Here is a 17,656-nt window from a genome sequence, read left to right on the forward strand (position 1 = left end):
ACTGTTGACGCTGTTGATCTTCAATTTGCTGCAAGAAACAAGCCGGAAGTGGCTTCTATGGTATTATATTTAAATTTCTGTGCTGTGGGCCCACTGAACTGCGATGTGGACCGAATTGGACCGAAGTTTCAAATTTTCAAACCACTTCGGTGTTTAACATGGACCCTATGAACACTATGGAAAGGTTGGTGCATGAGACTTAAGTGATTTGAAACTAACGATCAATCGGTAACTACGCCGAGTATTACTATACTAGCACTAGGCCTAGGAACTAAGTTTGCCCGGGCTAGGCCTATGCCTAATATTAGTTAATACGGTATGTTTGGCGGAACCGCTACTTCCAGCGTTAACTGTACTTTTATTTTTTTTTATTTTTTTTTATGTACTTTATTCGTAACCAGGGATCCTGTCACTGGTGAACCAGTGTTCTCCCCACGATCCCCGCACATATAAAACATACAAAATATAACAAACAGAACACATAAATAAATAACAAAATAAATAGGCCTATATAAAAATGGAAGGCATACATACCTAAGAAAGAAGATGTCAAAACATACACTCCGAACTGAGTTCTAAAATTGATTTTAAAGATTCCAGAAAGCCAGGCCATTTCTAATTGCACATTTTAATTTAGATTTAAAGGTATCAGTGTTATTGCACATACGAATATGCCGAGGCAGTGAATTCCATTGATTAACCCCATGGCAAGTTTGACGACGTCTCCCCCAAATAGTGGAGGAATTTGGAAGGCAGAAACCACCAGAGGTAGAAGCTCTTGTGGAAGATTCACTCGAGGAGACATGGACATACCTGTCACAAAGATAGTCAGGAGCAGCTGCTATGTGAATTTTATGCATAAAAACCTGACAGTGGTAATTCCATCTTTGCTCTATAGGGATCCAGGATAGAGCTGAGAGAACATCAGCTGTATAGGTGCAATCCTAGGAAGATCTAGAATAATCCGACCAGCTCTTCCTTGCAAAGATACCAGACATTTTTTATACTTGGCACAGGTGTTAGACCAGGTACAACTAGCATAATCAAAGTGGGGGCTTATCAAACTATTGTACACCATAATTCTGTATTTGTGTGGAAGATACTTCTTAACCCTACCAAGCATCCCAAGACGGCATGACATTTTCTTGCAAATCATATGGTCTTTGAATGTTAAGGTACTGTCCAAAAGCACCCCAAAGTACCTAAAAACATCAACCTGTTCTATATCATGTGAGTCATGATGGAGTATGAAAGGGTCAGCCTTCATCAATATGGTTGGTGTGCCAAAAAGCATACTTTTGGTCTTTTTTACATTCAAGGTCAATTTGTTTTTGACCAGCCACTTGCCAATCAGATTAAGATCAGTAGATAGAACCTGCTGTATTACACATATCTTCTCAGAGCTATAAATAGCAGCTGTGTCATCTGCATATATTGCTTGGCTTTCACTTGCGGCAGATGGAAGGTCATTTATGTAGATAGAAAATAGTAATGGCCCAATGATTGATACCTGTGGAACACCAAATTCAATACCCATCATATCAGAATTCTGGTTCTCAATCTGAACAATCTGATTTCTGCCTGCAAGATAAGAGTCAAACCAATCCAATGCAGAGTCAACAACTCCATATGACCGAAGTTTGTCAAGCAAGATGTCATGATCAACTGTATCAAAAGCTTTCTTAAAGTCAAGGAACAAGATGCCAGTGTCGTTTGTTCTTCCACAGGCACCGTTTGACAAAACATTAATTAGTTCGTCATACAGTATCTCTGTACATTGTGTACAATCACTGTAAGAGTAAACTTGCCTAGAGGCTATATATATCTATCTTGATCTTAAATGACAAATTACCGATTATTAATTCAGTGTTGTTTGGTGCCTTGTGTTGTAGTCATTATTTTTCATAATCGGGAAGTTTCACATAGACACTTCTTTTTTACCTTACAGCCCTGATATTAGCTTCCTGACTAATGTCCAACAGGATGTTTTTACGATACTCTGCAGTCTTTTTCCAAATTTTTCTCATGATGTCCTGATTGATTCGGTGACCAGTGAAGTCAACTATATCCCTGAAAACCAGAACTCAACAGTGCTTCTGAACAGCTGCATAGATGACCTTAGTAATCGTGTCCCACTGGTTGATTTTACAGGTAACGTTCAAACTATTGGTCACTTGAATATTGTCCCAGTTGATCTTTGATTCCTTGTCGAATTGGCCCCATAAAGTCTCGCAGTGAACTTTGATTTCAAGTTGCAATAAGGTGGTAATGAGTCCATTCACTAAATAACAAAATTTTTATAATCAATATAACATAGGCATGGTTCAAATAACAATTATATTTGACAGAAAATATTTGGCCAAATCTCAATCTTTGTAGTGAAATCACAACTCTACAATATGCTTGGATTTACTTCATTCCTATCTTACTGTACCTGTCACCTGTAAATGTACTCGACTCTAAGTAGCTTACAAGTTAACAACAATTAGCAACATTTTGGGACTGTGCCACCCTCCCCCCTCCCCCCCTCCACTAATCTCTTTAGGTACTTACCCTCTTCCTTCTGGCATTTTAAATTTGACATGATGTAATTCTATTTGTTTGTTGTATGCAAAAGGTTCACATGCTGATAGATATTACTCTGGAAATGTAATTATGTTCTTTGTCTATATATTGTCATTAGTTCTCTTATTTTTTCAAGTACCATTTTACAAGTCATTGTCTTTTTTCTAGAGGCTTCCATCTATAACTCTGTTAATCATTCTTTTGCAGGTGGGTTCACTCCCAATCTGTCTGTTATCACACCAATGGAAACAGAGGAAGTCGCCGCCGGTGGTCTTACCACCCCGCGACCACCCGAAGCAATCCTTACTCTGCCTTCGACATCTTGTGCCGGTGGTCTTACCACCCCTCGACCACCCGAAGCAAACCTTACTCTGCCTTCGACATCTCGTAATGAAAATCCACCCGAAGAAGAAAGTAAGCCTGGTATGTATCAGAAAGATGCAGAAAAGACAATTGGTCATCCTTTAACAGATACTCATGACAGCATCAGTGATGAGGAGGAGGAACACGCTGCAGTCGTTGAGTCAGGTGTGTTCACTCCTGATCTGTCTGTTATCACACCAATGGAAACAGAGGAAGTGGTGGGCGGTGGTCCTACCATCCCTCGACCACCCGAAGCAAACCTTACTCTGCCTTCGACATCTCGTAAAGAAAATCCACCCGAAGAAGAAAGTAAGCCCGGTATGTATCCGAAAGAAGCAGAAAAGACAATTGGTCAACCTTTAACAGATACTCATGACAGCATCAGTGATGAGGAGGAGGAACACGCTGCAGTCGTTGAGTCAGCAGACTCGGAAGATATCAGTGATGAAGTCATCGTGGTCGCAGATGGTTCCGACTACTCTTCCTCTCCTCCTGCAATAACTATCGAGTCAGACTCAGAAGAGACCTCCGACCACATTCAGACGAATAACAATGACACGGAGGAGGAATCTAACCGACTTAAAGAGACAAAAATTGAAACTGGCTGTCCCATACTGCTAGGAACATATAGAGATCCAATGAACACACCATTGAAACAACAGGATCAGATCACTGGAAGCGATTTGGGTGCCGTTTCGATGGGTATTGATCCCGATGTCTTTTCACACGATTCCAGTGCTGGTAATTCTGGTGTTGTTTCAAGAGAGACTCAACGACCTGCTATTGGAGTTAGTTCAAGCATCTGGCATACGTCAGAAGTTGTAGGTGCAACTTCCTCATTCAAGTCACATGATTGTGTAGCTGAAACCTCCCACATGTCTTTCAACGTTATGGTAAATAGTAGCATCATCAGTGGCAAAGTCGTATCCGAAATGTCATCAGCGACGGACAGGAATGTCCTAAGTGACCTGACTAAGGATGGTGCGTCAACCAGTTTACATGGATTAAACAAATCTCTTGTGACACCCATACTGACTCAAACAGCTGCTCATTCGTCAACTGGAAGTATACTCTGTAAAGAAGCCAAGGAGTTGAAATTTGATCTGGCAAAGTATTGTGATCAAACTTTTAATGTGAAGTCACAGAAAGATTCGGCTAGTATTCCTAACGAAAGCTGTGTGACAACACATGGCATCTCAGGACAGTCCCAAGTGTTTCATAACCCTCCTGAGAGATGTTCAGAATACAAGAAAACCGGAGGACCGAAATTTCCCCCCATTATTACCGTTCCTCCGAAGACATTCCATACGCCATCAACATGGAAGCATGCTGCTAAGAGATTTGACAGCTCATATTGTCGGGTACATCATGGTGTTAAAAACTGTAATTGTCGTAGTGAACACGGTTCATTGAGCTACAGTAGTTCTAGCTTGGGGTCTTCCAAAATAGACAGTAGTGTGTCACAGCCCAAGAAAAGAAAAGTCGAGTTTAATGAATTTAATAATACCATCTCTGAGTCACATCATCATAGTTTTCTTGGGTCAAGCAACGTTTACTCGACCCATACAGGGTTAGCTGGAACATCTTTTAATAGTTTCCCTGTGGAGAAGAAGGGAAAGGAAATAGGAAAAGGGAAAGGAAAGGAAATGGTAGCCAAGTTTAACGGTGTCAGTACAAACACCTTACAAGGATATGAGTGTTCAACGAACAGGTCCGACATGAACGATAAAACAGAAGATGTCACAGTTGGTAATAAAACTGGCCATCTTGAATGCCTTCCACATTCCATTCAAAGTACTACTTCAATCACTAATGCTGACAGACCAGCCGGAACGTCACAGAGTGACCTCCTACATTGGAATGATTTCAAATTGTCAGAGAAGACGTCAGTCGTTTCTGAGACAGGAGAGAGTGATTCAGCTTCAATCTTGAATTCAGCAACACCAAGGAATGTGTGCAAAGACGCACCAATTCGTCCTCCAAAATCAACCGGTCTGCCATGGACTGGTGCAACCAACATTGCACCAAAGTCAATGAACAACCCAACTAACCCCCAGAGGGTATTTCAGCCCTACCCTCCTTCCAGATTAGACCTCCCCAGCACATCCAATGGACCTGTCATGCCGCACCGTCCAGTCGCACCACGAATACCTCCCACCAACGGTATCCCAGGATCTCAAAATACCCGTCCGGGTATGCATGCAGCTTTCAACCTGGTCGCACAAAATGCTAGGCAGGCACTTGTGCCGTCAAAGCAAGGTACTTCCTGGCAACCTGAGAGCTCCGCCATCGCCCAAGGGTTCCTCCCAAGAAATGTAGCTCTGGCTAATAGACAGACTAGCAATGCAGCTGATACTAACAGATTCCAAATGTTACCAAATGATTTCATCCTTGGAAGAGAAACTACAGAGACTGTGGCTCCTGGAGTAACTCCGTGTAACTGTCAGGTCATGGGTCGGCCGTGCAGTTGTCCATTTCCAGGAGCGGGAATCATCCAGGAGACCAAGAAGAAAGATTTAACAGAAATGCTTGCTCAAGTGGTGGGTGTAATACCTTTAATACAAAGGAAAATATACTCAACAATTTTGGTTTGTCTTTTCAGGTTTTAGTGTATACATCACTTGGGATAGAAAAATTATAGTAATCAAGTCAGAGATCCATATTATTGTGACTGTAATGATTACTTAAATAATCAGATAAATTCGAAATGAGATATTGTGATGGTATCGGTTACATACATATTTTGATAGAAACATTTTTTTGAGATTCGTAAACCTTGTGGTATAGCAGCACATTTTGTTCTTATCTAAGTACATTATGTCTACTAAGATAAAAGATTTAAGATAGACAATTGTTGATAAACTTACTGACCATTTAATGATATATTTACAGGTTTGTGACACATTAAAATAAAGACATTGGAACCTTTAACTAATATATATCAAGAGGCTTCCTCCATAAACCACCAGCAAACACATACGCCGTCTTTTGTTACAGATTAACCTGTTTCCAGATGCTAGTCCTGACTTTGTGAGTGAGAAGTTAAAGACTGGTTCTATGTCATATCCTGACCCCGTACAGTGGCTGTGTAACCTGATGATTGAGGAAGCATACCCCAGAAAGCCACCTGAGAAAAAAGCAAAGCCAGTCCAAGATGAGAAAGGAAAGAAGAAAGTAAGGTTAACTGATATGAATGTAAACTGCCAAGTATCAAGAAAAGAGAGGATTTTAATAATAACCAAGAGTCAATGTAGCGTTTAGGATCCTTGCTTTGGTGTTATTCAAGCAGTTAAATGAGCAATATTTAGTTCTCATGCAATAATAGGTTATGAGATGCCTTAACTTGTTGCCATGAAATAAGGATAATTATTGCCCAAATGTTGCTTGTTTAAAAACAGCAGAAATTGACCAACTGAATCCTGACAGTGAACAGAGACACAAATTTCTCACTGTTCTAAATGCTGTCACTGATGTTGTTGTTGCTAGATGCAATGAAAATTATACTCTACAACAGCACTCTTGTCAGGAATTTGAAAAAAGTTCTTTAATTATTTCTAGAGAAACTGAATGACAATTTTGTTGTTACTTCCAGGGGATAAGTTCATGCCCCTAGTGTTAAAGAGTGTATATCACCATGGTGATTGATGTAGGACTTCACCCAGAATAAGGATCACCAGCCATGCCCAAAATTAACAGATGGTACCGTCATATCGTTTTCCATCTAGTTCCTCGAAACTTGAGGAGGTGCAATCTCTGAAATCACTGAGAATTCATGATTTTGGAAAACTACTTGCACATCCCTAGTTCACACTTAGAGTGACATATTCAAGGTTAAAATATGGTTTCTACCACTCATACAAAACTAGTACAGATAAGTAACAAAATGTTGCCCACAGTTGGCTTGGCAACTTAGCACACGTCTGAAACATCAACCAGTCAGAGAGCTTCTTTGACGTATTCTGCAACCACATCCGCTAGACTCGAAATAAACTGGACTCGCACCTGTGCGTCTTAGTTGATCATTGGTTGTTTATACAATTTTGTTTGTAATCATTTTAGACAAGCTCTTTTCAAAATAAGCACATACGGACCAGTATAACAGCGCCTTTGGTAGGAACATTTGAAGATCCCCATTGTAGTGTTTCCATTTCATATAGTCTAGCAAACAAGCAAAAGTTGAGTGCTAGTATTATTTCTAAAAATATTCTGATTCTCAAGTGGCAGCTTGCACGTGAGTTGCCATTATTTTGACAACTGGGGGTCATACTGATGACCTTAAGTCCTAATACAACATTTTTATTAAATTCTTTCAAAGTCAAATTTATGTGACTGTGGACTTCTGTCATTTATCCTTTTTTGGGTCAAGCTCCTCATGTTTTTTTTTTTCTCTGGTTGCTAGATGAAAAAAAATTACTTACAAGATTGGAGGGAATTACCACGGCGATGGCTGCATGAAAGCTATTGCAAGCAAGTACGGCAAGTACTTGCATCAGTTTACAAGATGGTAAGTAGGCTACTATATATATGTGTGTTGTAGTGATCAACTGGCACGACCATCACAGTATCTGGCAGTAATGTTAGCCTTGTCAAGGGTAGTGATTGTTTCTGTTTGCAAAAATGTCAGTTGTAATTCGGAAAGCTTGAATCTTACAGAATCGCTTACAAATTTATATTTTTCCAAGTACTTCACTATGAAGACTTCCATATATGTAAATAGCTATATATACAGTTGTACCTTGATCCCTTAATCAAGCACGTTTTCTACCAGATATGTTTTGGTTCATAAGATAAAGGAAACAAACTTTATAGACCCCAATAAATGTAGGTGTGTAAAGTCACAGCATTAGAAAACAGCCACAGAATGATGCCAAGAGAGTACTTAGTTTAGTTTAGTAGAAAAAAAGGATCAGGAGGGACACTTAAGTCCCCATGAAGGACCCTATAGAGAGAGAAAAAAACTGAAGACACAAACACTCAGACCCGATTACAATGCTTAAAGTGCTTGTCCAAAGCATTCTTAAACCCATTGACACTACTTGCAAGTACAACTTTCTCAGGCAAACCATTCCACTCATTTACGACCCTATTAGAAAAAAAGTTATGCCGAATATTAATCCTACTATGTGACTTTTGGAGTTTAAGACAATGACCTCTGGTACAACTACTGTTAGCAAACATGAAAAAGTCGGTAAAGGATAAATTGTCGAAACCATACACAATCTTGGAAACCTGGATCAAGTCCCCACGTAACCTCCTAAGCACTTAGTGTGGCGTGGTGGAATTGGTGCTTGTACTTGTCAGTTATAACCTTAATAAGTAACTCAACTGCAAAGAAGTGAATCATCTGTAAAAGACCACTTACTGTACTAAAGTCCATGAACATTAGTTTATGCTTGACTAGCTTACATGCTGCAATTAACTTTTATTGTTTAAAAAGTGTTTGTTTACAGTACAATATACAATAATTAATAATTAGTTCTGCAATGTAAATGAGTTACTTGAAGGTTCGCAAAAGAAAGTAGGGAGCTTAACTTAGCCAAGGAAATCAAGATATGTGAATTTACCTAGAGAATGCAAGAAGAAGTTGCTCAAAAATTTTCTGCCGAGATTTCCCCCAGAGGCCCAGACCATATATCCTAGCAACCTAGGTTTTCAGTAGTATAGGACTGTTTCCCATGATTATATATACAGTAGACCCTGGATTTACAGGCTAAATATGTTTGTGCATGTTGCTGTTGCATAATTACCTTTTCTTTTAAATCAAAGCCTAAACCAATTAAGTTTAGGGTTTTGATGGCATTTTATGTTCCTCCTTTTGTTGGGTATTTTACTTTAGATTAGTATGACCTCCATTGATGCAGTCATGAAAGCCACTAAGGGGAGGCTGTCTCCAGCATTATACGTATTAGATCAAGTGCTCGAGAGTAAAGAGTTCAAAGAGACTGTGAAAAATCAAGCGATCAGCAGCTCCGCTGTTAACAGTGCACCCCCTCTCTGCCTTAACTTAAATTTACCAGGAGAAATTAACGATCTAGTGAATGGGAACCGGAAGGAAAGCAAAGGTAATCTGAAATATTTATCTGTCGTTTTGTCTCAAATTGTTAATCACAAATGGGAAAATCATGAAATTATACTTCTTTGGAGGACTTTGTATAGAGGCATAGGCCATACTTACTATGATATATAAACCAACGTTTCAACAGATTAACATACACATGTGCGGCTTTCTGATCTTCTATTTGAGTACATAATTTAAGATTCACATTCTATGGGAGGAGGTGCACCCTCAAAGTGTTGGGTCCCACGGACTGGGTGCAAAATGTCGCCGTGGCTCATTGGATCCATTTTGTGCCCACCACAGTTACTTGTCACCCTCTCTGTATATGGATATATGGTAATTTGCCATTAAACATCTCTGGCATTCCAGCTGAGATGTCATCACCACTGTTTCTGAGATCATAATGTACTACAGCTTTCAGTTGGGTTGACTAAATTCTGGAAATATTTGAATTTCTGACTGCATTGTTCTGTTGGATAACATCAAAAGAAATATTTGCGGGTTTGTAACTTTCTCGATCTTTCTTCCTCCTGTGACTGAATGATAAAAACCCAGTCTTCCGGATAAAGGTGAACAAGAAAGCAAGATCGTTCGTGGCTCCATGGACTGATGAAGAGATTTTGACAGAAATAGAAGAATACAGATGCTATCAAGAGGGTGTACAGGTGGTAAGTACAAATATATACGTCTGTTAGCAACAATATGGAACAATTACCTCAGCTCAAATCCATTTGCATTGTCTCATTGCTCTTTGTTAACAAATGAAAATCAAGTATACCGTTCTGGTTCTCTCTATGCACACAGTATCCCCTTTGTTCGGGTACTCAGGGCCAAACTTTGTTTACCACACATTATTCATGTCTGCTAAAATATCGTCTTCGAACATGTAAGCAAAAATCTTTATTTTCTTTATTTCATGCTGGATGTTTTTTGTTTTTCATTGAAAACTGTCTTAATTTTGATTTAAACTTCTCATTTTCCAGGAGTTGGACCACCAGCTGGCCATTGATATTAATCAGAAAGAGTACGATCAGGTAATTTTGGCTATCAAAACAAAAAACAGATCGTTAATCTTAATTTGTGATGGAGGGATGCTATAGTGCACAAAAAAAATGTTCTCTACCTAACCTCTTCCTTTACCCCACTGGTGAGATAACAGAGCATGAAGAAAGTATTCCTTTAAATATTAGAAGATACTAGAATGGATAAAAACAACTAGAAGGAATGGAGGGGGAAGACAGTATCTAAGAATGAGATCACATAGCCACCACCTTTTCTTTTAAGTATTGGAATCTTTCTTTGCTCATAAACATTTATATACCTCAAAAACACTTCCTGCATCTCATCTCTGCCAAATAGAAGTCGACAGTTTTGTAGCGTAGTCTATCTTTCAATCCTTGTTTTAGCTGTGAAAAGTAAATCTTTAGAGGTAAAAAGTAAATCTGGCCAAAAAATTATTTACCTATCGAAAGCAACCGATAGAACAGATGACTTTAACCACAAATTTGATCAGAAAGTAGACGCAATATCTGTGAGTTGGGCAGGATTTAATAAAGAAAGGCTTTCCAAAATTATATCTTGCATTCGAGAAACAATGTAAATTATGCTTTAGGTTTCAAAAAAAAAAAAAAAATGATGTTAAATTTTTCATCAAAGCGTTTCCTCGCAATCTGTCTCATTTCCAGAACCAACAAGGCATCGAGTGTGAATGCTGCTTTGCCGAGTTCCCATTTGAAAACATGGTCCAATGTTTCGAGATGCACCTCTTCTGTGAGGATTGTCTTCAACGATACGTCAAAGAGGCCATCTACGGCCAGGGCAAAGGAAACTTAGCATGTATGGCCCCCGAATGTGGCAGCACATTTCCGAGAGGTTAGATCAATCGTTTACAGTGTTTCTCACAGTTTTCAATTCTTCCCCTCTAATATCTTCCAGTTTCAAATCAAAACTGAATTATATTTCAAAGACCATGCCGATCAAAAGTGATGAGTTGCTTTTGACAACGGTGTTGTGACTTGTGTACCTGTTGTCTGTCTCTTTTGGTCACCATAGTGACTGTTTTCAGTGCCTTCACATTAATGTTCAGGGGATAATACTGAATGTGACACTTATATCTAGTTGGCTGTGGCTTATTTATTCCACAGGCCAAGCTCATAATAAATGTCACAACTTCTCTCATTGAGGATCTCTTAATGTGTCCGGGAATAATTTACTGTTCAAATTTTTGTGTAGCAGCAGTTTTGAAGGTTCTCTATTTCCTGTCTTTGTAAATTACTTTGGATCCTGTGTAAACAAAAACGCTATGCATCTATGCACTTGTGTAGCAATTTGCCTAGCAATTTGCCAATTTTGCGTAGCGTTCTGAGATTCGATACCAGATAAATAATTCCCGGGAGTGTGTCTCTCTGTGTTTATAACTCAACGTCCACATCAGCATGAGAGTTTTCTCTTATATGCCAGTCCCTTAAATTTATTACTTTATGTATGCTGTCCTATAGTTCAGGGTTGAATTGCTGGAATAAAGTACTGATCATAATATGAAAAACAATATCATGATCTCAACCAACTTGTTTGTTTTATATCAATTGCTTCATGGCAATATGTGTTTATTACAGCAAAGGTTATAGCGTTATTTTTACAGTTTTTTTTTCGTCATGTCATATCAGTTATACTCACATTTTAAGTATTATACTCACATTTTAAGTAAGTTATACTCACATTTTATTCTTTATTGCCCACTTTGTGGGATGCATATTTATCTTTAGTTCCTTTTTCAGGTGAATAGGCAAACATTTTCTAGTCTATGAGGTTTTGAAATCAAACACTTTTTTGACATAAAGTTTTATTAGTAAAATAAGTTATCTTTAATATTGGAAATATATACAAAACTGTACAAAAGTTGTTCATTTTTTCTTCTCACAGACCAGCTGGAGAAGACCCTCGCCCCTGATGTTCTTGCCAAATACGATGAGAGATGTAGCGAAGAATCTGTTCATAAGGCCGACTTGGAAAACCTTGTGCGCTGCCCTCACTGTGACTATGCTGCGATCCTTGCCCCAGAGTTGAAAGCCTTTCTATGCCAGCAATGTGGCAAGGTATTGTATTATGTCTGATCATTGCATTTATAACAAATTCATTTCATCAATAAATTTTATAATAAAACTCCAAATGTATTTTTATTGTTAAAAATTGAGTCAGCTTGATATAGCATGTTCCTCTTGAATATTGAAATTATTAGATGGATGGTATACGTTTGTAGTTTAAAGCAGACATATGCTCCATGGTAAATCACCTTACATCTTGGGAGACAAGAGCGTGACAGGTTGGACTGGTTTGTTTTTCAGGTCGAAGCAACATTTTTGGAATCCATTGATTTGTATTAAAACCTTAAATGTAGTCTACCTTAAACCCTGACGATTTGAGGATGTTGAAAGTTTAACTTTTAAGTCCTTTGTCGCTGTTTTGATACAACAGAATGACTGTCTTAACTGTGAGTTTATCACACATCATAATCTGTAGAAAACTCAGAATAGATTTCACATAAGCTACTGGCTGAGAAAAATTCCTCTGTCAAAATTTTGTCTGCAATGTCTTGGTCAGCTTGTTCGTTTCCTTTCGAATACAATTTACTTTTTCTCAGCTACTTCAGCATGATACTGTGATTCTTTGTAATAACAATGAGTAAGACTTGTTTGTTTTCCAAACTTAACCTCAACAGGAAACCTGCCGAAGCTGCCAAGTCGATTGGATGGAGCATTTTGGAAGAAAATGTGAAGAAGTTAAATCGGAAGAAGCATTACGAACCAAATAGTAAGTGACTTCTTCACATGTTGAAGTCATCTGTTTGTATGGTGAAGCATGCCATCTCCCCCAGCCCCAAATAACTAGAATTATATCACATTCTGTTTTTTGGGGGACTAAGACTTGGGACAGTAACCTTGTAAAGACTAACACTGTATAATATACCTCTAGAAACTCTTCTTCATGTGTCATCTCCCTTCTAGACTAGGAACATGTTAAACTGACGAAAGATTTGAGTCATTATGTTGTATGTATGTATGTATTTTAGATCCTCCTGCAAGCAGGAACTCGCGAAGAAGCTTCATTGGCTTATCAAAACCGCAAGCTGACCGAAGTCAGTCTCTTACATTCATATTTAACGTCCATGATTATGAATTGTCAATTGTCAACAACTCTGTAACTGGACGACATACATTAATCTTGGAGTGACTAGTTGAATGTTGAATTACAAGAATTGTTGAATTACAAATGCAGATAAGAATAATTTCCTTTAACCAGCTGTCTTGATGGTAGACCAAGAACTATTGGTGGTATTCATCGGTGCGGTGGGGACTAGGGATGTCAGAGAAGAATTCACTGGAAAGATCTTTACAATTCCAGGATAGTTGGTGAATCAGATATATACTGTACAAGTGTTATTTACTTTATCCACCTCTGTATGAAGAACAAAACTTCATATACCTCATTTTAAACATTTTCTACGATCTTGGAAGAAAGTTGGGTTTAGTCTTTGTCAAACCTTTGTGTATTAATCAAATTCAGTACTTGTAATTCAGTAAAAAAAAAGAAAAAAATGAGAACTTTCCCAGGACTAAAAGATGAACTAGTTAGATTAATAGTTTTCAGGCAAATCTTAATTAAATTTAAGTTAATTTAAAGTAATTTAAAGTAAAATTAAAATAATTTAAATTAAATTTTTGAATTGGCTGTAGAAGGTCACTCATGCCAGGTTCGTCTCACATGTTTGTATTCACAGTGAGGAGAAGTTGTCGGAAGCATTGATAAGAACTTGCAATAAATGTAAAGCCAGCATTGTCAAGGAGAACGGTTGTAACAAGGTGAGTATTAGATCTACAGATACCATATGTTTTTTTTTCCAGTTTATATATATATAGTTCAACATTATTTTAATATGTGGATGTACATGTCTGATGAGTAGTCTTTACAGTCTAGTTCATGACATTTACATACAGACAAATACAAGATTAAATTTAAATTATTTAACACGAAAAAAAAACTATTTCAACCCCATCGGCAAAGTTCAAATTACTATGATACTCCTATTAGCAGTAATAATATCCAAAAACTATATTTCAAAACCTAATAGATTAGACCACGGCTGCCAATATCTCTCCCAAATATTTACTTTCATATTTTACTTAAAAATATAATAGTTTAGTTTAAAATAATATTTTAAATAATCTAGTAAGAAACGAACTGATGTTATTTTCTTCATCAGTTTTGACTGAAAAATCTGATACTTTACTAAAATTATTTTTAAGTTTAACTTGCCGGAAAAATCTCCACCAAAGAGAACAATCTACGTTTTTTTTTTAAATCAAAGTTTGTTCTTGCCTACTACATTGCTGACCTACAATGCCTTATGATATAAGCGGTCACACCATGGATAAACCACATTGATTTAAATTTACAGTAGTTAGTGGCTTGTGTTGACAGGGGATTTCAGGTGGTTGTTTTTTTTCTCTAGCAATCTGATTATCGTGGAGTTTTGTTTAGGGGATTTGTTAGGACATTTTTTGACAATTTAAAAATTGCTTATCGTAACACTATTGTAATCATTCTCAACTCTTCTCTGTTATTACACCGGTTAAGAAACCATGTTCTGGGGGAAAAAATCCTTGTTGCCCTTGCTGGACACTCTCATGAGCTATGGTCAAACTATGTGCGTTTTATTTTTATTTAATGTGACCTTTAATGTCATTGTTTGAGAATGCATATATACATTAGACATCCCCGGTTATTCAACCAAGGTGTGGTAACGGGGAATTATAGATTAATGAGGTGAAAGGTTAAAGTTGAAAGGTGAAATTTAAACTTTCTCTCAGTATGGCACAAACAGTTACTTGCTGTATTTAGCAGAAACCCTATGATCACCAATGACACTCTGTACCTTAGTACATCTTTCATTCCAGATGTCTTGTGTTTTTCTTTTGTTGCAGATGACTTGTCGTTGCGGTGCTAAAATGTGTTACATTTGCCGAAAGCCTGATATTGATTATAACCACTTCTGCCAGCATTTGAGGGATCCTCATATGAAAAGCTGTTCTAAGTGTAATGCTTGTTGCCTATGGGAAGTTGCAGAGGTAGGGCTTTAAGACTTTAATGGAGACACAACTTCAACCATTATCATCGGTGTATAGGATAATCGTTATAAACGGCTTCCCACAACAAGCCAAGAAAAATCGTAATTCTTTTGGGAGATATCACAGGTTGATTGTTCTATGACTTGAGCTTCAAGTTTTTATTAAGTTCAATTTATGACAATTTCTAATTTTCTGTAATAGAGATGGGTTTTGTAAATGCTGAATCTTAAGTTTTGAAGCAGTTAACCTGTCTAAATAATGGCATTGGTCTCAGTGTCAACACAGATGACACGTTTCAGATACTTGTGTCATCGTGACATCACACAGACACTGAATAATATTTTTGTCAAACTGAAATGTCTCTAAAACAGAGCAAGAGTTGTTTTTTTCTTTAGCTGTTGAAGGAGATTCTCTATCATATCAACTAAAGCTGATAGTTGGTTTGGTGGTGCTCCTTTAATTAAATTACTTAATATCGATTAAATAATTATTAAATCTGGTATGTGTGATGCAAGTTACACAGAATGCAGCAAAAGCAGTGCAGCTTCTGACTGGCACTGACAGCCATGAAATAATTTGGGATTGCCACCGACTGAGGGCGCTGTGATAGCAGTTCTGTTGGTAGAGCACAAGAATTGCACCCTGGCCTTAGGTCATGCCTTTGAATTCTCTAGATGGGTCTTTCAAAATCGGTTCAAAAGAAAGCCCTTCTTTTCATGATTTTGTTCTTCCTAAAGTCGAACCACCGAAATGGGGAATATGTATCTCCTGAATTATTTGCTGTTGACAAACTTTGTAAGGAAATATTGACTGAGTGTAACAGGCTGTTAGTGTAATATAAGCATTTCTTGTAATCGATTCAACTTCAAAGGAGCAAATGGATTCTGGAAACATTTTGTTGTTGATGTATTCCATTTGGAGGGAAGCTTCATTTTGTGTACAATGTTTCCACTTGTTATTACAATTTCAACGTCTCTAGTTATCAATTTGGAGTATAAAAGGGAAAAATAGATTCCCAAAAGAATTTGATGTTAACTTATTTTGGAGGTATGCAATCTCCTTTCCAGTGATCAGTTTGTTTGTATCATTTCATTCGTCAATTTCACCTTTTTTTTCACTCATTTTATTTGGTCCATGATTATACATAATTTTATATTTTCTGGGATTCATTTTCAGAAAGTAGACCAAAAAAACATGACAAAAATCAAAGATGAGCTGAAGAAAGAACAGGATGAAAAAGGTAAGTTCATCACAAATAAATTGTCCCCACTCCCCCTCCCCCCCCCACCACACACCTTGTATCCAAATCATTGTAATGCTGGCTATTTTGATCATTTAAATCCCTTTTTTAGCAATTTACCCATTTATTTGAATTTTTCAGGTATCAGTTGGACCAACCGGACTGTTGGTGTGCCAGATCATCTCTTACCTGGACAAAGCAAATAGCCTCGGATGATGTAACCCTAGACTAGAATTCTTTCAAGTTTGCTATGCTTACAGGAAAGGTTCTTCATGAGGCAGCTGCAAATTTATAACACTGTATCATCTGGAAAAAAAAAAGATAACAATCCAATCTGAGTCTTTGAAACTTCTTTTAGCATGTGCCTTTTACGATATACATTGTGCAGGTCCACCAATGGTACTGGTATTTTAACTTTCCTTACATTTTCAGTTGAATTCCCTCTGTTCATTCTGCTACCTAGCTGTTGTTTGATGCCATTTTGCAAACTCGTATTAGAAAATTCTTTTTAGAGTATCCAATGTGTTGTGTAGGCTGTGACAATTTGTCTTGTATGGAAGGGAATGGAGATGTTTGAAAATAGGATCGCATGGTTTAAACCCATTAACCTTTGTTTCATCCAACTGCTTTTGAGAAGGGTCAATATGCAGGTCTCTTGAAAAGGCTAACTTAGGATGTAGATAAATTAAGTCATTCAACGTACATGTAGGCAATCCATAAATGGTCAAGCATTCTTTATTTGGTTGAGTAGGAAATTATATTTGAATGTAACAAGCTCGTTAGTGGTCATCTGTTTGAATTTACATTGAGAAATGCTTTATTGTTTCACACATTTCAGTACTTAGTTTTAACAGTGCCTTAATACAGAGTACCTTAAAGGTGTTGTGACAAGTCACCTTATGGTCAAGTCTCAAGCTGACTCCACTGGTGCATTCATAAAAACTCAAGTCACTTATCTCACAAGTTTGCCGAGTCAAGTCAGACACATTGTCTGATCAAGTCAATCATTAGTCAATGTCAAGCAGAAGGTGTTATGGAGTCAACATGGAGCAACTCAAATCACATTCTGTGACTTGACTTGTTATAAAAATCCAAATTTTCAACTCAAGAAGAAGCAGAGAAAAATCTATTTAAGACTTTGTTAACATTATAGAAAGGTTACAGCCAGTACTATATTTCATGTTCCTATGTTGTGGGTGGTTAAAGTTCTAATACTAAGCATTAAGGAAAAGTGGCTACTTTTTTTTTATCCCTCCCACTACGTATTACAATATACTTCTGCAGACACACATGTGAATTTGAGAA

At 37.6% G+C, this 17,656-nt stretch overlaps 1 protein-coding gene across 1 annotated transcript; it reads left to right on the top strand.

Moving 5' to 3' along the window:
* The first annotated feature begins 49 nt into the window (after positions 1-49).
* Positions 50-17,466, top strand: LOC139960642 (uncharacterized). The gene is made up of 15 exons (XM_071959169.1): positions 50-184; positions 1,949-2,151; positions 2,773-5,468; positions 5,926-6,102; positions 7,328-7,432; positions 8,765-8,990; positions 9,542-9,654; positions 9,970-10,020; positions 10,672-10,858; positions 11,909-12,081; positions 12,705-12,796; positions 13,764-13,845; positions 14,968-15,111; positions 16,288-16,351; positions 16,493-17,466. The coding sequence occupies exons 1-15, from the start codon at positions 159-161 to the stop codon at positions 16,555-16,557; spliced, it is 4,404 nt and encodes a 1,467-aa protein (XP_071815270.1). The 5' UTR covers positions 50-158; the 3' UTR covers positions 16,558-17,466.
* Positions 17,467-17,656: the final 190 nt, after the last annotated feature.

This window comes from Apostichopus japonicus, chromosome 19 (assembly GCF_037975245.1).
Source record: "Apostichopus japonicus isolate 1M-3 chromosome 19, ASM3797524v1, whole genome shotgun sequence".
Lineage (NCBI taxonomy): Eukaryota > Metazoa > Echinodermata > Holothuroidea > Aspidochirotida > Stichopodidae > Apostichopus > Apostichopus japonicus.

Coding starts and splice junctions, on each gene's coding strand:
- LOC139960642 (XM_071959169.1), top strand. CDS start 159: ATGGACCCTATGAACACTATGGAAAG. Junction 12,082..12,704: donor TATGCCAGCAATGTGGCAAG/GTATTGTATTAT, acceptor TAACCTCAACAG/GAAACCTGCCGAAGCTGCCA. Junction 12,797..13,763: donor GAAGCATTACGAACCAAATA/GTAAGTGACTTC, acceptor TTGTATTCACAG/TGAGGAGAAGTTGTCGGAAG.